General features: G+C 41.7%; 1 protein-coding gene across 11 annotated transcripts; it reads left to right on the forward strand.

Annotated features, from left to right (window-relative positions):
• The first annotated feature begins 954 nt into the window (after positions 1–954).
• LOC122618985 (very low-density lipoprotein receptor) lies at positions 955–23,641 on the forward strand. Of its 11 annotated transcripts, none has more exons than XM_043795605.1 (12): positions 955–1,151; positions 4,945–5,450; positions 10,047–10,187; positions 15,487–15,606; positions 16,697–16,819; positions 17,678–17,904; positions 18,505–19,917; positions 20,016–20,214; positions 20,365–20,541; positions 22,437–22,570; positions 22,636–22,797; positions 22,960–23,641. In XM_043795605.1, exons 2-12 carry the CDS (start codon positions 5,063–5,065, stop codon positions 22,990–22,992), a joined length of 3,117 nt encoding a protein of 1,038 aa, XP_043651540.1. In that variant the 5' UTR covers positions 955–1,151; positions 4,945–5,062; the 3' UTR covers positions 22,993–23,641. The 11 variants fall into 11 exon arrangements, with proteins under 11 accessions (XP_043651540.1, XP_043651545.1, XP_043651548.1 ...); XM_043795616.1 differs by lacking the exon at positions 955–1,151 and adding an exon at positions 15,738–15,854 and having other exon boundaries at positions 3,417–5,450; XM_043795606.1 differs by lacking the exon at positions 955–1,151 and adding an exon at positions 3,417–4,012.
• The last annotated feature ends 215 nt before the right edge of the window (positions 23,642–23,856 follow it).

Raw genomic sequence — 23,856 nt, forward strand, 5'->3', positions numbered from 1 at the left:
TCTGATTTTGCTGGTGGTGCTGCTCGCATGGTTGTTGCTGCCCTGCAGCGACCGCAACGCCTCCTGCCGCAACTTTTGCTGCCACACTATAAATATAACATTAATTTTTATGTTTTCATATTTAGCAACGCTTCGCTGGGCAGACAAACACACACACTCGCACACACATAGTTGAACACCCCGAAGCAGTAGCGCCCATAAAGATATGGCCATTGAATGACGTTTATGAGCGATAACGCTGACGTCGCCGCTGCGCAACACTCGCTGTTAGCGGTTAGCAGTGGCTTAACAGCGCTTTTCCAGCAGCATCCACAACTGTTTTGCTGGAGGGAAAACCTCTGCTAATGCGCCGCGGTCGCTGCGACTGCGACTACGACGCCGACGTCGGCTGTGGCAGAGGCTGCTGCGTCGGCGACTTCTATTGTCATTTGCCACATGTGAAATTTACCGTTACTTCTTCGCTCATTCATTCGCTGTTTACATTCCGATTCGAAGACTTTTCCCAATCGCGCGCGACTTTCGAAAATATATTCCATTTGAATTTTCGATTACAGCCGCGCCACTGTTATTTCCATACGATCATACGTTTAAGTTTAGATCATCGAAAAATATATGAGTTTGCTTAAAAAAATCGTATTTCTCACAGTATTTTAAAAGTTAGAATTCCTTTTAAAATGTTTAAAAACTAAATAATTAGAAAATTCCTATTTAGAGAACGCAACAAACAAACATCGTAAAAAAAAACGCGTGGAAAACTTTTCGTTGCTACCTAATGCGTTTGACGTTTTTGTAATCAAACTCACTGCACTATGCTAATTAGCCAAATATGGTAATAGATAATTAATGCAACCCTCTGTGGGGTGATGTGATTGGAAATGGTAAAGAGACAGACAATTCATATCCACTACAAAAAAAACCAACGACGAACATTCAGAACCGCGTCGATAGTCGAGTGAATCGGAACCAATAAAGTGCTGAGAAATATATAATGAAATGAATGATATGAACTGTGAAGTGCAAGGACCACACGAATTGTTCATAACCAAAACAACAAATATACTTCAAGTTCTCGGTGTATATCAGTGCAAACAATAATAAAGAATTTCCAGGAAAAGCGCAGCAAAAGTTCAATCAGACCTACCACAATTGAGGTGTAGACGCCACTGCGTTGAGATCTTCAGATATTGTCTATGATTAGACCAAAACGATACTTTAACCATAACAACAGTAAACATTGGGTCATGTAATTTCCCACTGAACTTATAATGCCGTGATATTGAAAGTGTAGAAAGAGCGTATGGAATCTGGGCTGAAATTTGATAAAGACTTAAGTCAGAATTTCCGCTGTGAAATTACTCGATCAATGCACTTTAAATATTCATTCCATTCAAGTGCAACTACAGTCCTACTTAGTTAACATGAACTTTTATTAAAGTGTAGCTACAGTCCTACCTAATAAAAGTGAACTTTTATTAAAGTGAAACTGCAGTCCTACTTAAGGAATATGAACTTTTATTAAAGTGAAACTGCAGTCCTACTTAAGGAACATTAACTTGACTGAAGTCAACAATTTTTATGATCCTTTAATTCGATTAGATTAATTTATTATGTTACAAAGTGCTTGAAATTTATTATTTTTGTTAAATATTTGTTTTTAATTTATATTACAAAGTTAAAGGACTCCCATTTCGGTATCCGAAAATAGCGATTACAGTCAGGCACTCATAGATTAAAGAACGCTGATCATTATCTGGCCCAGCGATAGATGGGATGGCCCTTCACGCCTGCCAAAACCACAAAAGACGCATATACATATGTACATATACATATATATATCTCTGTATTTCTAAACTCACACTCGACAAAACTTGAACACACGACACGGGGCTGCAGGGCGATAAAATGCAGTGTCAATTGAAGTGCTTGATTAGGCGATTTGCGAGCGATTCGCCAGCGATTTCCAACGCCTGCAATTAGAGACGGCGGCGCACTGCAAAATATATGGAATGGCTGGCAGGGGCGTTGTTTTGGGTGGGGGTTTCCCCCGTTTCTGTCATTCACAAGCAACGCGGGGTGGTGCTTGAAAAATGATTTACACGCGCAAATCATAAATTATGCCCATTTCAAGTGGCCCGTTATGCCGGAGAATCCATGACAAATGCAGATGACGCCCAAGCACCGATGACGATGACTATGGCGATTGCAATGCCATCTAATGGCTGATATGATGGTGATTGTGGGTTTGATTGAGATTTTTATTGGGGATTGGGATGCTGCTAGTGCCAATGATTGTTGTAAAAATGACGCATTTCAGCACTGACCGAAGCCATTGTCTGCCGGCTGCGGTTTTCCGCCGCCTCTTATCAGCGACGTCAGTCAACTCTGCTCTAACCAAGCCAATGAAATCAAATCCACGACACTCCAATTCAATTTCGAATTTCACACCACTTTCAATCGGACACACACACCTGGTCTGATTGAAAGCGGCGACACTTTCAATGCTAATGAGCTGCGATTCCGTCTACCAATCGCCCAAAGGCAATTCAGTTCGCATCGGTCTTCGCTGGGCATCACACCGCAAAACCTTCCGGGTCTCGAAGAAATAAAAATAAAAAGAAATTAGTATTGGCAAAATACCCTATTGATACCTGGATAGAGTTTCGGTGGGCCCATGCAGAACGTCACGACTGTCGTACGATTATCGCACACTTTTCACGTCCGGTTGTCCAGCTTAATTAAAATATATCTTTGTTTTTCGCACTGATAAACGCGGTGGCAACGCAAAAAGGAAGTCTAGATAAAGTCTGAAGAACGTACGAACGGCACAGTACGATGTTTAAAAGTGATCTCTGTGTGCTGATTGTGATCTCCTTGGCGTTTTCCTTGCATTCAGGTTGGTACTGTAGAAAGTAGGATTCTTTCCGAGGTCTGTCGAGAAACTCCCTCCAATGTGGAGCCCTTAACCACTTATTTTTAATTAGCCTTTAATATCAGAATAAATGTTTGTTTGTCCAATTACATGTTCTCTAAGTACATTTTGTGCAATTAACTTTTCGAAAACCTATATAACCCTGTTTGATTCACAAACATCATTCTCAAGTTACCACTTGAGTCCTTATTTTGCTTTCCCTGTGGACATCTGCCCACTTTGAGTACAAAATAACAAAAAGTGTTTTAAAAATTAAAGTGGCTTCTTGGCATTACGACAAGATAATTATCTCTACTTATTCAATATATTTCCAGGGAATTCTGTCTAGTTGTGAAATCAGTCGCATTATTTCAAAAGTAGCGTGATAAGGGATACATAGAAAGTACTTTAATTAATATTTCTAGTGCGTAGATTAACAACTTAAGCAAAGGTTGATCGATTCTTAATCATTTTAATTCGATTTTAAATAGTTTTTGGTAGTAAACCACACTTTAAATTGTTTATTAGTTTTGAAATGCATCAGATACATAGTTGCTTTTCTTTTAATACAAAACATGTAATTTCAGAACTAAATTCTTGTAGTTTTCAAACCTAGCAGCTACAATAGTTGTTTCTATAGATCGCCCAACGATTCCTTGCCCAATCTATCCATTCACATCGAAGTACGCTCCATTGATCACTGATCAACAGGTTTGCCTTAAGAGCACCTTATACATCGGTAATCTTAAGAGTTGCAATACAGCATCGGAAAAGTCAGAGAGTGCTGCGATCTGCTGAAATCACTCTTTGTGTATCTCTTCGACGCGGTCTGGTCGTTTTCTTGTCAGTTTTGATAAGGCCACCTTGAGACGGTGCAAAAACAAGCACAATCGCAAAACGACAGCGACTCTCGGCTCTCGAATTAAAAACGCTGGCGATTCGCTTAAATTTGCAGGCCAATTCTCTAAACGAATTCAGTTGAAAAAGGCGCGTTGTGCGAAACGGGCATCAACAGTTTTTAGCGGTTTATTTTCAACTTAAAAAACAAAAAAATAAACCAGAAAAACAAAACAGAAAACAAAGCTAAATAAAAACAAACCTCATGTAATTGAAACATTCTACCAATTTAAACGTTAATGCATAGATCTGTTTCTGAAGTAAATTTGGAAAGACGCGTTGAGCACGTGCCGCACATTCGCAGACACCTTGAAAATACCGCAAAAATAAATCAAAATAAAAAGGCAAAACTGATAAGAGTTTATTTATCGGAGCGAGTAAACGCGTGCTAGCTAAAAATAACGGCAACAATAATATTTAATTAATTCATTTGCGCGATTTGCGAGGGGGCGTGGCTGTTCGATCAACAAAACTTTTAATTATACTTCACCATTATTAATTGCCAACGTCAACAGAAATGCTTTTGCCCCTCCCGCCATACACATTAGTTAAAAACTTGTTTTTCTTGCGGATTTGTATTTAATACCAAATATTTTACATATCGTTTGAATTTCTCATATTTTACTCAAAATAAATGTTTGGTTTTATCAGGTATATACTGATACTCTGAGTTTAATACAAACGGATTTTCTGTGTATTTTTGTGCGTTGCTTATTTTGCTCTCTTCGCATTTTTCGGCAACTTTGTTGTTGCTCGATATTTTTGCTTACATTTTTATTCGGCCTTTTCGGTTTTGTCGCGTTTTTGTGTGTCGCACGATTTTCAACCAGTTTCTTCGGTCTTCTCAGCTCGAAATAAGAAATGAGAAGAGAGCCGAAAGTAAAAGAGAATTGGCCAGATCGTCTGTTTATTTTATTTTATTTTTTTTTTTTGGCTGGCAAGCGATTCTTCAATGTTTTCGCGTTAATTCTTGCGTTTATTTTTACGTTGACGCCTTTTTTCTATTTTTTTCTTTCTGTTTTGGCCATTTCTCTGATTAGATAATATCTGGCGAAGATCTCACGCTTCCTGCTTAGATAATCTACTTAGCCAGGGTCACCAAAAATCACCCCACCTAATTTCCCCCCTTTCCAATACAGTGTAAATACAAATATACAAACATTGTAAGATCAAAGTGAATAAAGTGTGAAAAAAGCGTAAAACAAACAGCAAACAACTAAGGCAAAGGAAGAGTAAAGACAAGTAAAATACCATACCATGGCCATAGAGTCACGCTCTACGAGCACTGCAAGTGAAACAACCACAAAAGCCGCCATCAAATCAACAATAAGCCCAAAATCTCCAGTAACATTCGCTAATCTCGGCGAGAAAAGACGCGCCGAACAGCTGTTCCGCTGCGCCTGCGCCAACTTCAATCTCCTGCTGCTGACTCTGATACTCGGTTTCGGCAAATGCTGCACTGCCACGCCCACGCCGCTGAGTACGCCCTCAACGGACACGCCCACCGCGGCAGTTAGCCCACATAATGCACAGGCGCTGGACGAGGGCGGTTCGCTGAGCAAGCTCATCGATGGCAAGGCCTTCATCAACATGGGATTCAAGTTCCTCAACGTTTCCGGAAAGATTGGCACACCCCTCGGCATAGGTGAGAACGCAGGCTATTCTGCATTGGGTGATATGCGATTGAAAAACCGGCGAAAATAGCGAGAAAACCTGTATAAAAGGTGGCAAAAGGGGGGGAGGAGGCACAAAGTGCGAAGTTTGTTTTTAGCCTAGCTTGTGCTAATTTTAGACCACAGATGTCGACGAGGCTGCGGTCGAAAATGAAGTTTGAATACCCTGCACTAGGGTATATATGTTGTGCCTCCATTTATGTTTTGTTTCATTCTAAAGAAAAACTCATGAAATCTTTAAAAAGTGTGTAAAACGAAGGGAAATTGCGTTGTAAAACCAACTTAATGGTGCTTAACTCGAGCAGATAGTTTAAAGCACGTGCAATCGAACTAAAACTTAATCGCTAAAGTATTATCAACTGGGGCTAAGACGCTTTTTTTTCAAACGCATTTAAGCTGATAGTATTCGAGTTTTAGTTATTACATGATTTACAAACAAATCGATCATAATCTTAAAAAAATATTATTAAAAATATTATTATTACATTATCTTTGCCATTGCAAGTAATCCTCTTTGAAGAAAAAACAAACAACACTGACGTAGATGAGTCAATAATAACATTTCAAATATATGACCCTTCCGTAATATTACTTAATATTGCATTTCTTCAAAGATGATTTATAGTCTGAACAATCTTGATTGCAAGGGTATCATCCAAACGCCGAGTCATTCAAATAGCTTTGCTCACTTCACACATCGTGCACTTGAAATGGGCTCAGTTAGAAAGATACAGATACAAGTACCAATGCGGTTGCAGATACAGATGCAAGCGCTTTTGCACCTTCCACTTGTTGCACACACAGACAGAATGCGGTTACCGTGGTATCGAAATAGCCGAGAATGGTTTATCCACTTCCGCATTGATTTCCGCCTGGCTGACCACCGAGTATCTGTATCTGTATCTAATGGCTTCGAGATAAGAAAAGCGTTTGGCGTCTGTCTGTGACGTTTTTTTTCAGGTGGCGCGGGGCATTCCAATCATAAATCTAACTTTAAATCTAACCACCTGCTTTGGCCAATACGGATTTGCGTTTAGTGCCAGCCCTGAACTGGGGATTATCTTATCGGTCAGTTTTACGATTTGTTTTTATGCATTTTTCGACCGCCGGGATTTCGCAACTTGAAGATAAGTGGACTATAAAGAGCAGTCAGACAATAGAAATTTCCTTCTATAAATCAAGAGTTAATGGATTGATAGTGCAACGAGCTTCGAATTAGTGCATTAAGTCATTCACATGATCTTGAAATTATGTCGATTAAAGTGTAAAAACTACGTTTGTTATGAATTATAATTTCATTTAAAAAACCTATAGGAAAAAATTATTATTTATTGTTTACAAATAGCGTTTTCAACCTATTTTTAAATCGTTAAATCTTTTTTAAGCAATTCCCACTTTTGAAAATCAATCAACATGTTGAGTGCCAAAAAACAGTCTTAAGGCTAAAATTGCCCCATTTACTTGCTTTTTTGTACCATACATTGCTCTTGGGAATCTTGGACTTTGCTCTATATATTATAAATTGTTGACAAAAAAACACATCTTTTTCTAACCAGATCGCAAAAAACAAGGCGCATTTCGAAGATATTTGTATCTGAAATTGACGTAGTCCAGAACATCGGTGCGCCATGCTACTGCGATGCCTGAGTTAAATTTAAATATTTTCTTTAGCTCTTCAGCATGCAGTGTACTAGGAAAATTCACATAAATATAGATCGAGTCGAGCCCCCAATTCTCTGTCGATTTGCGTTGTAATGCTGCCTATCAAAGTGCATTATCTCTTTGATATGCTCTTGTCCCTGTATTTCCCTGCTAACTTTTCATTAATTCCATTTGATTTTTCACGCCAGAGAGTTGCTGTCAGATAAATTAACATATGCTTGATATGATAAATATGTTTGCATCTATATGTGATGTGGCAAGGTCGCCGAAGAGAGGCAGAAGTTGATTCAATTTTTATTTGACCGCCCCATTTCGCTTCAGTTTTTAATTTATTCGCTGTGCCAACAGATTTCTCTAGCATATAGAACTAGTTTGTGCCAGAACCGATGGCAAACAAACAATAACAATAACAAATTAATAGTGGGCGTGTGCTCATCTTACGTAGAGAGAATGTGGATGCAGTTTAATTGTTTTGTTTGCTTATAGTAAACATGTTTTGATTGACTCAACTATTCTGGGGAAATTGTTGATGCATCAACATCATTCTTGTATAAGTACCAAATCATTCTCCGTATATGGACCGCATCCCCCAGGAATCACGTGTTTTGTCAATTCTCACACAAAATTCAATTTATATTTCAATTCATTCAGGCAATTACCAATTATCAGGTAATCCATTAACCTTGATTTTGACGCAATCGGGTCGCTGAGCTTATCAAAGCCTGTGCTCGCAACTGAATTAATATTAATTTGTGTTAAATCGGAAAATAGAGTATAATGAACTGATTGCGATTTTTTCCCAGCACTTAACACCTTGCTCAGCCAATGTATTCTTATCAGCAACATATATGCTCATTTTTTCCCACAGCTATGATTAATTCTTTGTCTAATATATGAGCATGTGATAACTGCTTATCAGCTTTTTTTTGGCTGTCTATTGCTGTTGCTCTTTGGTTTTTTGTTATTTGGAATCGAGTCTCGAATCGTATGATGATGACAACTTGCAGTTTCTGATTTTCGAGCGGCGAAGTGAAGTTTATTGGGTTAAGCCAACCGGATTGCGAGTGGACTTGTTTTCGCCTCTACGATTAACCATATCATTAGCTATGCTAAGCAGTCTGCTTTTCGATATGGTTTATTTATTCATTTGGCCAAAGTTGCCGGCAGACAAACTGTTGGCCATAATGGTAATACCGATCTGGTTTTTCGATCTGTGGGGTGTGTCTCTGCCTCATTACGGAACCTCTATAATCAATAACCGACTGGTTCAATTCAGGCAAACTCAGTGGGTTAAGATTTTGACAAGGAAACAATAGAACTCAATTGCTGGAAAAACTAGTAGTGTGTTAATTGATAAGCAAGCTGACCTTATAAATAACTTTTCAAGGATTTTTTCGTGAGTTCTTTTCTGAATTCATCTTGAGTTTCCTACCAATATGTTGCACAGTTTTTTTAAGAACGACCCTTATCAAACTCAATAAGCTATGCTAATTTATATGAAGGCGCACTCGGGGTCACAAGTTATAAATACCTCCTTCCATTTGCCTATTTATACTCGTAGAGCCTACATATTATTATTTTTTCATTATCCTATTCAAAATCCTTCGCTGAGCCGCAAGCAAATATTTATTTTTGGACTTTTTCGTTCAAACAAGCGCCGCATAAGGCAAAGGAACTCATTCATTGTCAGGCTTGACGTCATCTGGAATTATTTCAACGAAATTCCCCCCATGTGCCTCATAAATACATATATGCATGCATTTGCTCGAATTATAATTTGCCATTTTGTTTACTGTCATCATGCATAATTGAAAACAATTCCCGGCCAGCCAGCGCGGCGACACCAAATCGAAATTGATTTGACCTTATTGATTGACGGCTGAAAATCGGAGATATCCCATTGTTTATTTTGCCACACGCACTCCACATTGCTGGGAACTTCAGTTACAGCAATTAGCAAGTTTATGCATATGGCAATATGGGAATCGAAATGGCAAAACAAAACAGTGGGCCATTCAAATATGCAAAAGTGTGATGGATCACGGGCGGGATCATGGAGCGGGTGGAGAGGGAGTCGGAGGTGGGGGTGGAGGTCATGTGAATGGGTCAAGCGAACAGCTGTCAGCGACAGGCCGGTCGGAAAAACCCTTTTCAAACCGGCTCCACTTCAATTTCGCCTCATTCTTTATTATCGCTTTTGCAGGCCCTCTGTTTGTTCAATGGCAATCTATTACATTCATTTTTTTATGTGTCACATTTTGTTTTAGGTTCTTACACAAAGAAAAAAGGAAGAAATAGTTCAACTTAAAGAAAAGAATTTCAGAAATAAATAATTAAAATATCAAATTAAGCTCATATGAGCTTATCGCATTAACAAGTTACTGATCCACGTATTATATTATAGCATATAAACACACGAAATTGTTCTCTGTGTAATACTGTTGACATTCCTTGGGTTCTCTGGCCATCATGATGGCTTGTTTTGTTCCGAATATGTGTATTGCATATTTTCAAGGGCTCCTATGTTTTGGATTTCCCGGCGAGGAGCCCAAAAAACTTTGTGATCCATTTTGTTTGAGGCTTTTCTGTTGATTAAAAGCTCCTCCGCCCCACCCATTTGCCTCCATTTTATCGTTTAGTATGCAAATTACTTGTCACACTCACACATATGTATGTATGTAAGTACGTACACAAGCGGATATATATCTGTCTGTGTCTGCAGCTGATTGTTTTTGAAGTTTTTAGCCCTAATCAATTTGAGCCTTTGTTATTTTTCCTTTAATGAGAAAAGTTTGCTCTTCTGTGCGAGAGTGGCCCGTTGAGCCAGTAAGCCCGTAACTCAGAGTCCTTATAATTGGCTTAAAGCGCTTGTTTGCCCATCTAAATCAGCTCTGTTTATGTTGCAGGCCAATCCCTGGAGGCCAAGTGCGATGAGAAGCAGTTCCAGTGCCACAGCGGCGACTGCATTCCCATTCGATTCGTTTGCGACGGCGATGCGGACTGCAAGGATCACAGCGATGAGCAGATTAAGGAGTGCAAGTTTATAGGTGAGTCCAACTGGCATCTTTACTCGACTTTAATATACATATTTATATATATCATTAGAAATATCAGATTAATATACAAAGCTAATCACTGCATTTGATAAATAGATATAATTAATTTTAAATGAATTTGGCATAAAAACAGTGTTTATTATGCACTTGTGTTAAAACATATCTATTTTTGTGATAAACATACTTATTAGCTTTACCTTACTGACAACTGAGTTGACTAATATCTAATTTATTAGCCTACTTGGCCGGAAACATTCAATTGCTTTCTAATTATTTTTGCTAATAATTTATTTCAATTAGGACTATAAATATGATATAATAATGCCAATGGCTTTCAGTAGGTTGCTAATCAATATATGGCATTTGAAACAATAGGTAGCTTATTCGAAAATATCATTATTTTGCAGGTATCCATTAGAAACGTAGCAATTAGTTAGCAAGAGAAGCTCCATCGCGATTGCAGGCAAAAAAGTGAATCACTTGCAATCGTAATTGTGCCGCTGTTTTTGATTGCATACTTTGGGGCGGTCGCTGAAACAGAGCGCCCACAATGGCGTCCGCGTAATTAGGCATGGTCAGCATTTGGTCATTTGGTCATTTGTCGGTTTTCCTTTTGTTTGAATCAAACCTGAAACTGCCATCGAAATGGAAACTGAAACTAGTTTGCAACATTTACGCATCGCAATTGTCGCTGACTGCTGACCAAAAACTGTGCCATGGCACTCGCCCCGTCGCGAGTATCTTTGTATCTGTGCATCTGCGAGCGCTTTGTATCTGCAACGCACTTAGCATTTAGCTGACTGCAACATGCCGCTCTGTTGCATCAGCAATTTTTTTTTCCTTTTTTTGTGTGCCACTGTCTGCCGCTTTATCATCGCGACTCGCACGAGACTTTTGCGACTTATGGCGGCGGGCCCAATGATCGTAAAAGGAAACTATGTGAGGTCGTTTGCTCTGCTCGCCGTTTATCTTCCAACTTTAACCAGCCAACTAGTGCCAGACACCGAAAACTGAGCAATCGAAATGAGTGCATCCATTTTGGGATTCTTGCGGCGCATAATGCAATGTGCCTTTATGTAACTCTCGCTGCTGGTGCGAAATCGCAGTACCCTGCAGAGAAATTGATAATGAGCAGCAGGGATGAGGCAGCACAAAAAAAATAATTGCATTTCTGTTGAACTTGGGGGGAATTCGATAAGAGAGAGCTTGGATTTCCCCAAGAATGCAACCCGTAATTATGCTAAATGCCATAAACGGAACTGCACTATCTCGGTTTATTTATGTTACTGCGACATTAAAATAGTTTTGTGCTGCAGCGCAAATTGTGTCGAGGGGGTTGGTTATTAGGTTCGAGTTTGCAACATAGTTAAATTCACAAAAATACAATATATTCATAATATATTAGAAATTGTTTAGTTTTCTGTGGCACCAGGATACAAGGATATTAGAACTCATCATGTACTGACTCCAAATTCGCACTCATAACAACAAACGAGCGTGACTCCAATCGTTCACTCATTTCGAATCCACTCAAGCAGCGATGAATCCACTCAACTCGAGTCGGATTTTTGCACTCGACTCGCTGAGTTTGGCAAGCTTTCGAATTCGCGGCTGCTGCGGAGGCTGCAAACAACTTTGGGCGGAATTGTTTTTAAGGATAGCCGCTCTGCAACCAACCACTCAGTTGGCGGCGAACCTCTCAACCAAACGGATGTAAACGCGCTGAAGTGTGAAAGGACTGCCTTCTCAGCTAAAAGGGGAATTTGCATATAAATATATATATATATATATATACTATATATAAATATAAGAATACGGGGAAGCCCGAAAACTCAAAGCAACGTGTGAAGAGTCAGCGTGCGAAACTGTGCCAAGTGTGTAAGTGTGTGCCAAAAAAAGAAAGGATACGAATAAAAAGCCAAGAAAGGATAAACAAATTCAGCGAAAATACTTAAGGCTAATCGGACGGCGACCAGACGTGGTCTGCGTTGCCAAGATTCGTTTTATCTCTGACAAAACGCCAGCAGCAGGACATGCAAATCCATCCCCAAAGGATGTGCCAAGGAAGCGCTGTGTTGCTCGCCTTCTGCGGGCCAGACTTATCCTCAAAGTCAATCGGTGACAGTTGATGGGGCTCACTTCCCCAAAGCCCCCAAACAAAACAGCCGCTCCTCCACTTGCCATTTATCATTTAGTTGAACATTAAATGAGTTTCCGCCATTTGGCCCGTCTGAACCCAAAAATGGATTATCATGTTTACAATTTCTATGCGAATGCTCTGTCCGTTTGTCCGCTTGTCCGTTTGTCCGCTCTGCTCTGTTTGTAATGAACTTGAAATGTGCTGCTTGAGGGCAGTTTTTGTTTGCGGAAATTATGCAATCAATTTGTGCAAGTTGGCTGGTCCACTTAAATATGTCACCCGAGTGTCCTGGCCAATTCATGGCTGCAAATTGTTGTGTTTTGTTGGTCAATCATAAACGGCGGACCGAGAGTCTTGGCCAATCGAAGTGCTCAACGTTTAATCTTCTGCAGCTCCACAAGGAAAACACATCGTGAAAGTCGCGGGAAAATCCACGGAAAATGGGGCGCATTTGGTGTTTATTCTTCGTTACCAGTTTGCTGCACACTCAGAGCCAAAGTTTTCGCGTTCTGGCCATAAACGGTATGCAAAAAATTATAGTGATTATGTCGATGGCCAAACACAATATTTGAGTTGACACTATTATAAAATAAGTGAACTGTTTATTTATGGACATTTAATAACTAGAGTAATCACAGCAATATCCGCCACACTAAAGTTATTTAACTAGAAACTACACACAGAGCCAACACATAATTTATGCATATCATGCATAATTCCAGCTTATTTGCCAAAATGAGTATTCGCCAATAAATAAACAAAGAGCTCTGTGGATTTTATAATGCAAAATATTTTAATATGCATTTAAATGTCATATATCCCTCTTGATTTTCAGCACACTGTCACTACTACACCAAGTCTTAAGTACTCCTTAAAACTCTGTAGTGTTGCTATCATGTCCTTTTATCAACCTTCTTTAGGAGTCGCAAATGGAAACTGTTGAAATGCTGAAGAACACTCGGTTAAACTAGTCGAAGTTCGTGGGGAAACTTTTAACTATTATCAGGTGGAAAAGTTTTCGACACCTTTTAACTTAAATTAAACACACCGAAATCCCAATCAGCTGGATTTACAAAAATCCCGACTTTTCCCCTGGAGTTTTACACCAATTTTTCCCGCATTTCCCCGAGCCTGTATCCTTTATGCAGGATTCCGGCTATGCCTCGCATGCAACAGAATATTTTTGCATTTGCATACAAATTGGCTGAGTGCAGAGAGTGAGCGGGAAAATACACGGAAACATCAACTGCCAAAGGCCAAAGTTTTTTAATCAACTGAAAAGCCGTTTAAACTTAGTTAAAAAATAAATTATGCTGCAAAATGCTGCATGACAGCGCAACTTTCATACTCCGTCTATTTTTTCTATTTATGCCTGTATTTTTTACCATTTATTTTGGGGGTTGGCCCCACTAAAATGCAATCAATGAAGGATTCGCCCTGTAATGTCAGACATGATACAAAAAAGTGCTGTAATTTGATTTTTAATTGGAGACCGAGGTGACATCCCATTTTAATACGAGCGGATCAGCAGATATTACCCATTTGTCCGCTGGGCGCAATTTCCAGAAAATAATGTCACATATTAGCAAAAACGAGACGCAAAGCAAAGAATAACAACATAAAACCGAATCGACAATCATTGAGCCAAAAGTGGGTGGGGGAAAATGTTTTTCACTCCTCTGCACTTGTTTCCTTTTATTTCGTTTTATACATTTTACTCTCGCTCGGGTCACACATGTGGCCAATTTTTATTGTTCACTGAATGTGTATTTATATTTGCCTTTTTTGTGTTGCTTCTATTTTTTTAACAAATATTGGCGCACATCAAAGTTTTGTTTTGCGCCAGTTCCCTGCACACACACAAACCATTCGTTTTTTTGGTTGCCACATTCCGTTGGAATTCATAAAAAGTTTAGAAAAGTAATCATATAAAATGTTATTGATATGGCCAACACAGGCCTGACAAGCATAAAAATTGATTAAACTTTAGAGGGCCAAATAAACGCATTTCCTCTTTGGCGCCGGCCAAGATTTGCATAATCAACAGCCATTTACAAAGGCCACAAGGCATTTTCCAATCATTTACAACAAAAATATGCCGAATTCCATTTTATAGTGATCGTAAAAATAGCCCAAAAGTGCCCGAAGAATTTGTTAAATGCCAGAGCTTCTCCTGCCACCAAAAGTTGTAGGCAAGGCACTTTTCTAATTGCCATGGCTGTTTCCCGAAAGTATGCAATAGAATTTTGCGACCAGCTTTTCCGGCTGCGTGGCGGTACAAAAAAAGGAGCTGCGTTTCATAGCAACAAGTCAGCGGAATCTAAAACCGACTAATCCGATTACAAGCCCTACACGTACCCTGCATATATAGTATACATATATATGTATATATATATATCTGTGTACACACGCGGTGTAAAATAAAAATGACACATTTTTGCTGCCCCTTGGAGTGGCATTGAAAAGCCATTGCAGCGCTCTTTTTGTTTGTGCTTGTGGGGTATTTTCCCTCCTCAGCACGTGCTCAAGTGCGTGTAAATACATATGTGGGTGTGTGTGTTTATAAACGGGGCGTGTGGGCGTGGCCGCACATATACTCACAAACACGCGCATACTTCTGAGTGGCCCCCATTTCCTGTGCCGTTTGTTTGGCTTTTGTTTTTGATACGGGTCGCCTGCAGAGTTCAAAGCCAGGCAAACATACAACTGCGGTCGCAGAAAGACCTATTGCGTCAAATTTCAAATATTTTTGTGTGTCAATTATGCGTACTTAAATAGGGCTATACAAAGTTAATCAAGTCAAACCGACATTTTACTTAATATGGTTAATTGATGAATTAAAATGGGAAGAAACTCTGTTAGAGTTTAAACTGTAAGCTTAGTTTAAAATCGCATTAAACTTGCTATTACAAAATAGGTATCTAAATAAGTTCAACAACTTTTAAAGAAACAAAAAAGGGCTGCTAAGCTCAGCTAGAGTATAAGTTACCAAACAAAATAAGTTAATTTTAAGCGATAAAAGCATGTGTACTTGGAGCACCTAAAGTGCCTCGAAATAAATCACTGAGGCGCAACTAAGTCTATTTATTCACCTGCAACATCAGGACCAGCATGTACCATGTTTTAAGCCGACTTTTTCCGCTTTTGCAGAGGCCACTTGCTCGTCGGACCAATTCCGCTGCGGGAATGGCAACTGCATACCGAACAAATGGCGCTGCGATCAGGAGAGCGATTGTGCCGATGGCTCCGACGAAGCCAACGAATTGTGCAGTAAGTATTACCCAGTTACCACCTGGCAACGAAGTCCTTTAACTCCGGGACATTTGAAAACGGGACATCCCCCGTGGAGAATGCAATCCAGCCATTTAGCTAACCGACGACTATTTCGATTGTGTGTTTAGTGAACGCCTGTCCCAACAACGAGTTCAAATGCCAAACGGTCGACCAGTGCATTCCGCGCAGCTGGCTCTGCGATGGCAGCAACGATTGCCGCGACAAGTCCGACGAGGCGCACTGCAGTAAGCCCAGAACTTCTGAACTAGCACCACTTCGTCCTTGCAATCGATACGAAACAAAGCAAAAGCAAAAGCAAATGCCACACACACTGTGTGGCATACAACCATACAACCCACCCAAACCACCCACTGTGTGCCGTTTAATCGCTTTCACTAACCAACTTGCCGCATAACTCATACGCACCCTTAATGGAGTGGCGCGCTTGCATAATTTTCGCAACAATTTCCCCCCACCCCACCTTGTGCCCTTGTGCTTAGAAGTTTAATCAAGTCACTGAGAGTGAGAGTCCTGCGAATGCGTGTGTATGTGTATGCATACGTACGCGTATGCATGTATTTGAGCATCGAGTGTGCTTGTGTGTGTGTGCGCGGGTGTATTGTGTACTCATTCCCAGCGGCACTTGACAACAAGTATACGACGCGTTGTCGCTGGGGCACGGCAATATCGCATGAAATTCGTTTAATACCCGCCCGCAGACAAGTGTGCTGCTGCCACAGGATGCCTGTCGCTCTCAGGGTTCAAGTACAGTCGGGCTTCTACGAAAACAACTTGATTTGTTCTTAAGTAAAATAGGGTAAAGACTTGTGAGCTCGCTACCAGAAAAGCTTACTGTTCGTTGGGTAAATTCAAATGCATCCTAAGATGCTGTAGTAATATATCTTATTGAAGCTTTGCTGTACTTAAGTGTCACTCTTAGATAAGTTCGAAGGCCAAAATATTTGGCCATATTTTCCCACTCTAGAATAGCGCTAAATGATGCGTCGAAAGTATTGACATCTACAATCCGATGCTTTCTCTTTCCTTTCTCCCACTTTTAATAACCGCCGCACATGGATATCGCCAGGAGCCCGAACCTGTTCGCCGGATGAGTACGCCTGCAAGAGTGGCGAGGGGCAGTGTGTTCCTTTGGCCTGGATGTGCGACCAGAGCAAGGACTGCAGCGATGGCTCCGATGAGCACAACTGCAGTAAGAATCATCCATCCAGTTTTACCTTCTTTAAGTTTGAGTTGGGAAATTCTTTCAGTTCTATCTGCAATTCTGACAATCTGTATTTTTTTGTGCGCCAAGCTTCTTGAAAATATTTATTTTAATTTAGATTTCTTTGAAATGTTTTCCTCCACCTCGAGTGCAAATAATTTGTTTTTATAGTTGTTTTCTACCCACTGCAGCAGCTTAAATTCAGCTATTTACTTGCTTCGATTCAAGTTGAGCTAAGATAAATGGCTGAAGTTCTAGTTGAGCTGCTCCTGGATGTACAAACACAATTTTATTTCTATTCGTTCATTCCGCAACCAACGGTATGGCATCGCCCTCTGAAAACAAAACCTCATTGCTAACTTATTCCAACTATTGAGGCAACCGCACTTCATTTGGCTTTTGGTTTTTAGTTGCCTTCCATTCGTGCCTTCAGCTTGCTGTGGCAAGGACTTCGATGACCCCGAATGGAGTGCGGATAATCATTTCATACTATACTACGAACTCAGATAGAATAACACTGCATTCGTATTCGTATTTGATTTGTGAATATTTATTTTCTTTGTTAGAAAGTTCAATTAAAAGGTTCCACGTCATTTGGAAATACATTTTATTGTTTACTCATGCAGTCCTGCAAGTTTCTAGTTTTACAAATTGCATCGCCAACTAAACTTACCTAAACTCCATCTACCAACTCCATCCCTACGCCATAAAGTAACTCCCATTTGCAAGCCAACTTAACTCCCCAGTCACTTCATTTCCGCTTTGGTTTCTATTGTTTGCCTCGCACTAGTGTTGCAACTCCCTTTGTGGCGAGGGTAAGCCTAAATATTTTTGATAAATTCGCAGACCAGACCTGTCGTGCCGACGAGTTCACCTGCGGCAATGGCCGCTGCATCCAGAAGCGATGGAAGTGCGACCACGACGACGACTGCGGCGACGGCTCCGACGAGAAGGAGTGCCCAGTGGTGCCCTGCGACTCCGTGGCGGAGCACACCTGCACGAATGGAGCCTGCATTGCCAAGCGGTGGGTCTGCGACGGGGATCCGGACTGCTCCGATGGCTCCGACGAGCGGGTGAGTGAATAATGCCAGCCATAAATTTCCATTCTCCGCCAGTCCGCAAAGAAACTTACCCTTACCCTTACCCTTATCCTTAGCCCAAAGCAAAAACCCAATTCCCTGCCTCTGGCTTGCAAAACATCCTTCCGTTTTTTGGTGCTCGCCTAAGCCACATGAATTATGGCCAAGTTGGGCATAACTCAGCGCCCTGCCAGCTTTGGCAGCTTTTGTTGTCAACGCATGGCACGCATAAAATTGCATTTTTGCATGCTTAGGGGGTGCATAATTTCCCCTGTGTACGACCATACTCTGCCCCCCTTGCATAGTTTTCTGCAGGAAAACTTCCCAAACTGAGGGCCGGAAACTTTGCCTGCTTCCGCAGCCTGACCCTCGTTTTATTTTGCACCTTGCCCGCAAACGGAAAATTTCAGCAATTTAAGCTATTTAAGTTGAAGTGCATCCGGAATTCCTCAGCAGTACTATTCAAATGCTTTTGTGCAAATTACTCTTAAATAGAATCAGCACTTCTAATAACTTAATAGCTATATTTTCCAGCTCTGTAATTTAATGTTTCACACTTATAAACATAGCTCTCTATTATCCTTATCATTTCAGTCCTGTGCGAATGTGACCAAGACGACCACGCCCTGCCTGTCGCACGAGTACCAGTGCAAGGATCGCATCACCTGCCTGCATCACAGCTGGCTCTGCGATGGTGACCGCGACTGTCCCGACGGCGACGATGAGCACACGGCCAACTGCAAGAACGTCACCTGCCGGGCGGACCAGTTCCAGTGCGGCGATCGCAGCTGCATTCCAGGACACCTCACCTGCAACGGCGACAAGGACTGCGCCGATGGCAGCGACGAGCGGGATTGCGGCTTGAGCCTCAGTCTGGGCGTCAACCATGGCGGATGCAACGCGACCAGCGAATTCGACTGCGGTGGTGGTCAGTGCATCGCCATCTCGAAGGTGTGCGACAAGCGGAAGGACTGTCCGGATGGCGAGGATGAGCCGGCTGGCAAGTGCGGCATAAACGAGTGCGCCGCGAAGAACGGCGGCTGCATGCACCAGTGCATCGATCTGAAGGTGGGCCACCACTGCGAGTGCCACGAGGGCTACAAGCTGTCGCCGGACAAGCGGAACTGCCTGGACATCAATGAGTGCGATGTGCCTGGCAAGTGCTCTCAGATCTGCGTGAACGAAATCGGGGGCTTCAAGTGCGAGTGCGAGGCGGGCTACATGAGGGACCCCAAGAATCACACCAGATGCAAGGCCAGCGAAGGACACGCCTCCCTGCTCCTGGCCAGACGCCATGACATCCGCAAGATAGCACTCGACCACATGGAAATGACCTCCATAGTGAATAGTACAAAGGCAGCCACTGCACTGGACTTTGTCTTCCGCACAGGCATGATCTTCTGGAGCGATGTGACCACCCAGAGTATATACAAAGCACCGATTGATGAGGGTAACGAAAAGACAGTGGTGCTGACCAAATCCTCGGTGACCTCGGATGGCCTGGCTGTGGACTGGATCTACAACCATGTCTACTTCACGGACACCCACAAGTGCACCATCGAGCTGACCAACTTCGAGGGCAGCATGGGCAAGGTCCTGGTGAAGGACTCGCTGGACATTCCGCGTTCCATCGCCTTGGATCCCATCGAGGGCTGGATGTACTGGTCCGACTGGGGCGCCTCTCCGCGCATCGAAAGGGCGGGCATGGATGGCTCCCACCGCACCACCATCATCAGCTACGACGTCAAGTGGCCCAATGGCATCACTCTGGATCTGGTTAAGAAGCGCATCTACTGGGTAGATGGCAAGCTGAACGTCATCTCGTCGGCGAACTATGATGGCTCGCAACGGAGCCAGGTGCTCTACTCCGGCGAGTACCTGCGACATCCCTTCTCGATCACCACCTTCGAGGACAACGTCTACTGGACCGACTGGGACAAGCAGGCCGTCTTCAAGGCGAACAAGTTCACTGGGGAGGATGTGGAGCCCGTCACAGCAATGCATATGGTAAGTCCTATTACCTGATTTGATCAATGACTTATATATAAAACAGCAAACGCTCCTTCCAAACTTTTACTTATATTACAATCATTTTTTCTTTATAGCTCCAGCATCCGATGGTGGTGCATGTGTACCATCCTTACCGCCAGCCGGATGGCGTGAATCACTGTCAGTCGGTGAATGGCCACTGTTCTCATCTCTGCCTGCCAGCGCCCAGGATCAATGAGAGGAGTCCTCGCATATCCTGCGCCTGTCCCACGGGTCTGAAGCTGATGGCCGATGGCCTCATGTGCGTCGAGGATCGTAAGTACTCCGACAAGTTTCAGTAACTCTTTAGCCACTTTGCTTTTAACCTAACCAGCATGGCTTTGATTTTGATTTTATGCTTACTAATATGAAACCCCCAAACCCGATTCCCCCCCACCATCCGGCATGACTTGCATCCGCATGCAGCACTTTATTTGCCTCCGGTCACGAGACCCCCGCGCGCCCGCAAAACGAAACCGAGGCCAAAATCCCCGAGGAGGCGACTGCCCACGGGTGTCCAAGTGGGACATGCTGACACTCGGATCGAAACTAACGATGATCTCCAGCTGAGCACCAGGCTGCCCCTGTTGCCCACGACTTTCGGTAGGAGTGACCAACCCGTTCTGTGTCATGTCCTTGTGTGTCCTTTTGTGGTCCACCCCAAGACGGGGGATACCCATCTACGTGTTGTCCTCTTTTCGTGTTTGTTGTCTTGGTGCCACCTTCAAATATTTGCTTAAAACTTTATTCAAAGTATTACTTCATCACGTTTATATGTATATGGGATACATATATATTTTCATTGTTACTGTTTTGTCGTGCATAAATTGAAGTGGATTTGTCACTTTATTTTTAACTATAAGTTGAAGAAATAACCAGATAATTATAAAAGCTGATTTAAGTTGGTTTTGACACGCCAATCAGTCAAAGATGTCCCAAAAACACATTCAACAGCCACATACAACTTTATATTTTTCGCTCAACTTTAGATTTTTAACTGACAAAACGGAAGCGAAGAAAACTTAATCAGCGGCACGTCAACGGAAAATTTGATTAATAAGACGCTCGAGCAGCGTGATAGTTATCCATTCGGATGGGTTGACAACCCAGGGACTTCCTCTCAATTTATAAGTTTGACGTCTTCGCTGTCACCGATTCTTTTTCGTTTCCCAATCCACGCACTGTTTATAAACACTTTCGTGGGATTCTGATTCAGATTTATTGCAAGCGTATTAATCAAACTGCTCCACAAGATCCCTGCACCGCACTCCACCGGAGACCCCTTTGTGCGGGTGCAGCGAACCCACAACATTGGCTTTGTCATGGCCCACATTAATCATCATCAGGAGTTCGCTGGGAGTGTATCCCCATATATCCTTGACAGTTTCATAAATGCCAACGCTGTTGAGCCACTTGCATTGCCGCCAACCGCAAGTAGGCCCTCGCCTGGCCCAACACTGCAATTGAAACCTCTAAAGAGAAGCCATCAAGCGTCACCCCCAATCCCAGCCCATCCTTTGCCATCCCTTCATCCCCAATCCCCGCAATCCCAAGCCACAAAGTATGAGGTTAATATCGGGGGACTCGAGTGACACGCCCCCCTCCCAGAGGAGAGTTTGCTTTAAAGTGCGGCTCAACTTAATGTTGATAACTTTTAATGTTTTGACTAGGAAACTGAGGAGGACTAGGACTCCACCTCGCACGACGCCTGACAAAAATCCCATTAAATGCGCTGCGTTAACGATGTCATTAGGTTGCCATTCCCATTCCCACTTCCATTGCCATTGCCATTTTCATTCCCAATCTAAATCGGCGGCAGGCCGCTTCTTTCGCATAAAAGTTTGCGCCATCAAAGGCGCGAGCGCGTTTAAGTGTTTATTTGCGCCTAAATGCGCACTTTGAGCGATTTGATTGAAAATTCCTTGGATTCTGTGGAGGATAGAGGGAGTTTTAGGGGGGTTTTAAGCGGCTTGGATTTTGATGTTGATTCCCTTTTTCGCTCTGCTCTTTTATTGCAATGATTTCCGTTTTCCTTTTTATACACTTTTCCCTTTTGTTTATCATCGCCGAAGGTGAAGTAGCGTATAAGCCCTGTCATCGTGCGACTGAATCCGTATTAAAGGGTTTCAAAAATGTCGCAGTTGGCCAAAACATTAAATTCGGCATGTTTTAAGATACAAATTTTGTTTGGTAACTTGTGTGCTGATTAAATTCGCTTTTGCTATTTTTTCCAAATAATAACAATTTTAAACTGTGTGGCTTGTTCACAGTTTAAACTATTTTAACTTATGTTGGTGCTGTAAAAGTTTGTTAAATGCTTACGTGGTTTTTGGTTTTACGTTTTTCATCACACGCTTAAATATGTTTATAAATTAATGTAAGTTTGTGTGAGTTGTGTGCATATTTGTAAGCTGCGTTATGTTATGTGCTTTATCGTTGGTTTTTTGTATATTATTTTCTTGAACATTTATCTAATTCCGAACTAATTTTACCCCTAGTTGCCGACCAGCGTCCAGTGAAAAACCATACTCAAATCGAAAAGACCACAACGCCCAGTGAGCAGCCGGATTCCGGCTTTATTGCGCTGGTGGTCATAGCCAGTCTCAGTGGATTCGCTGTCCTGCTATCGGTGGTAAGTTAACTGGGCTGTGAAGGGGGGTATTCAATTAACTAATCAATTTATCCTGTGACTGACAGCTCCTGCTCATTGGCTACCGCTACTGCAGCAAGCGACGCATCAACTCGATGAACTTCGAGAATCCCATCTACCGCAAGACCACCACCACAGAGGATCACTTCAGTTTGCGCAAAAACCTGCCGGCGCGGATCTACGACCACACCAGTGTCATGGATGAGGAGGTGGGTTTCCAAACCAATTACTTAACTACTAATCACATAATCCAAGTATAATTGCAATAAGAGGTATTAGAAAACACAAATATGCCACCGTTCTTCCTTTATATCTATAATCTCTAAGTTATAGTTTATAATTATTATAACTTCTGTTACTTTTTCTTACAGTACTCACCCGTCATAGGCATATCCTCGTATTAGATTGATTCCTCTGGAATCGTGTGAAATGTGGATTGGATGATTGTTGCGCTTGGTCGCTGGCAAAATTGGATGACCAATGCCAAACTCGAGACCCGCGGCAGTAACACACACGCCTGAAGACTGAGCAACTCTGTGTATTGTGTAAATTAATTATTTTAAAATTTTAAGGCACGGCAAGGACGGCGGGTCACCTTGGAGCGCATCCTCAAAGGATGCTGTACAAAATACTATGTCGCAGAGTTCTATCACAAAAAACAAAAGAAAACCACAAAAAAAAGAAACACAAATAGTTACGAGAAACGTAAAAGAAAGAAAAGAGAAATCTAATTGCTAATTATAAATTACATAGTTCCAAACTGTATATAGCTGTAAGTGTGCATTATTTTTAAATGAAAGCAAATTAATATTACTATACGTAAACATGACAAAAAGATCATCGACTGCTGATGGTCTACTATTAGAGCGAGTTGAGAAATTATATTTCTGTTGTCGTGGAGCAGAGTCGTTTTATTATTATAAAATTATTACTACATACGTATTAGCCTTTTGTTAACTGTATTTGTTAAGTGTACATACATATGTATATGTTTCCCCACTAAAAAGAAAATACGATGAATAATAAACTCAGAATATACTTATGTGTAGCGTACTCCTGTGATATAATTACCTGACTTTGTGGATGGGATTTTAATGCGATTTATTCCCTAATGTAGGTGGTAAGTAATTCCTACGGTTGCCAGTTTCTATTTGCTTATTTTGCTGAACTTGTAACATTTTATTTCATCTCTAGGTGCAAAGGTATTAAAAATGCACATATATTTGTGTTCCCTAAAGAAATGCCAACTGGAAACGTACCTAAGAGGA

This window comes from Drosophila teissieri, chromosome 3R, assembly GCF_016746235.2.
Source record: "Drosophila teissieri strain GT53w chromosome 3R, Prin_Dtei_1.1, whole genome shotgun sequence".
NCBI classification, from domain to species: domain Eukaryota; kingdom Metazoa; phylum Arthropoda; class Insecta; order Diptera; family Drosophilidae; genus Drosophila; species Drosophila teissieri.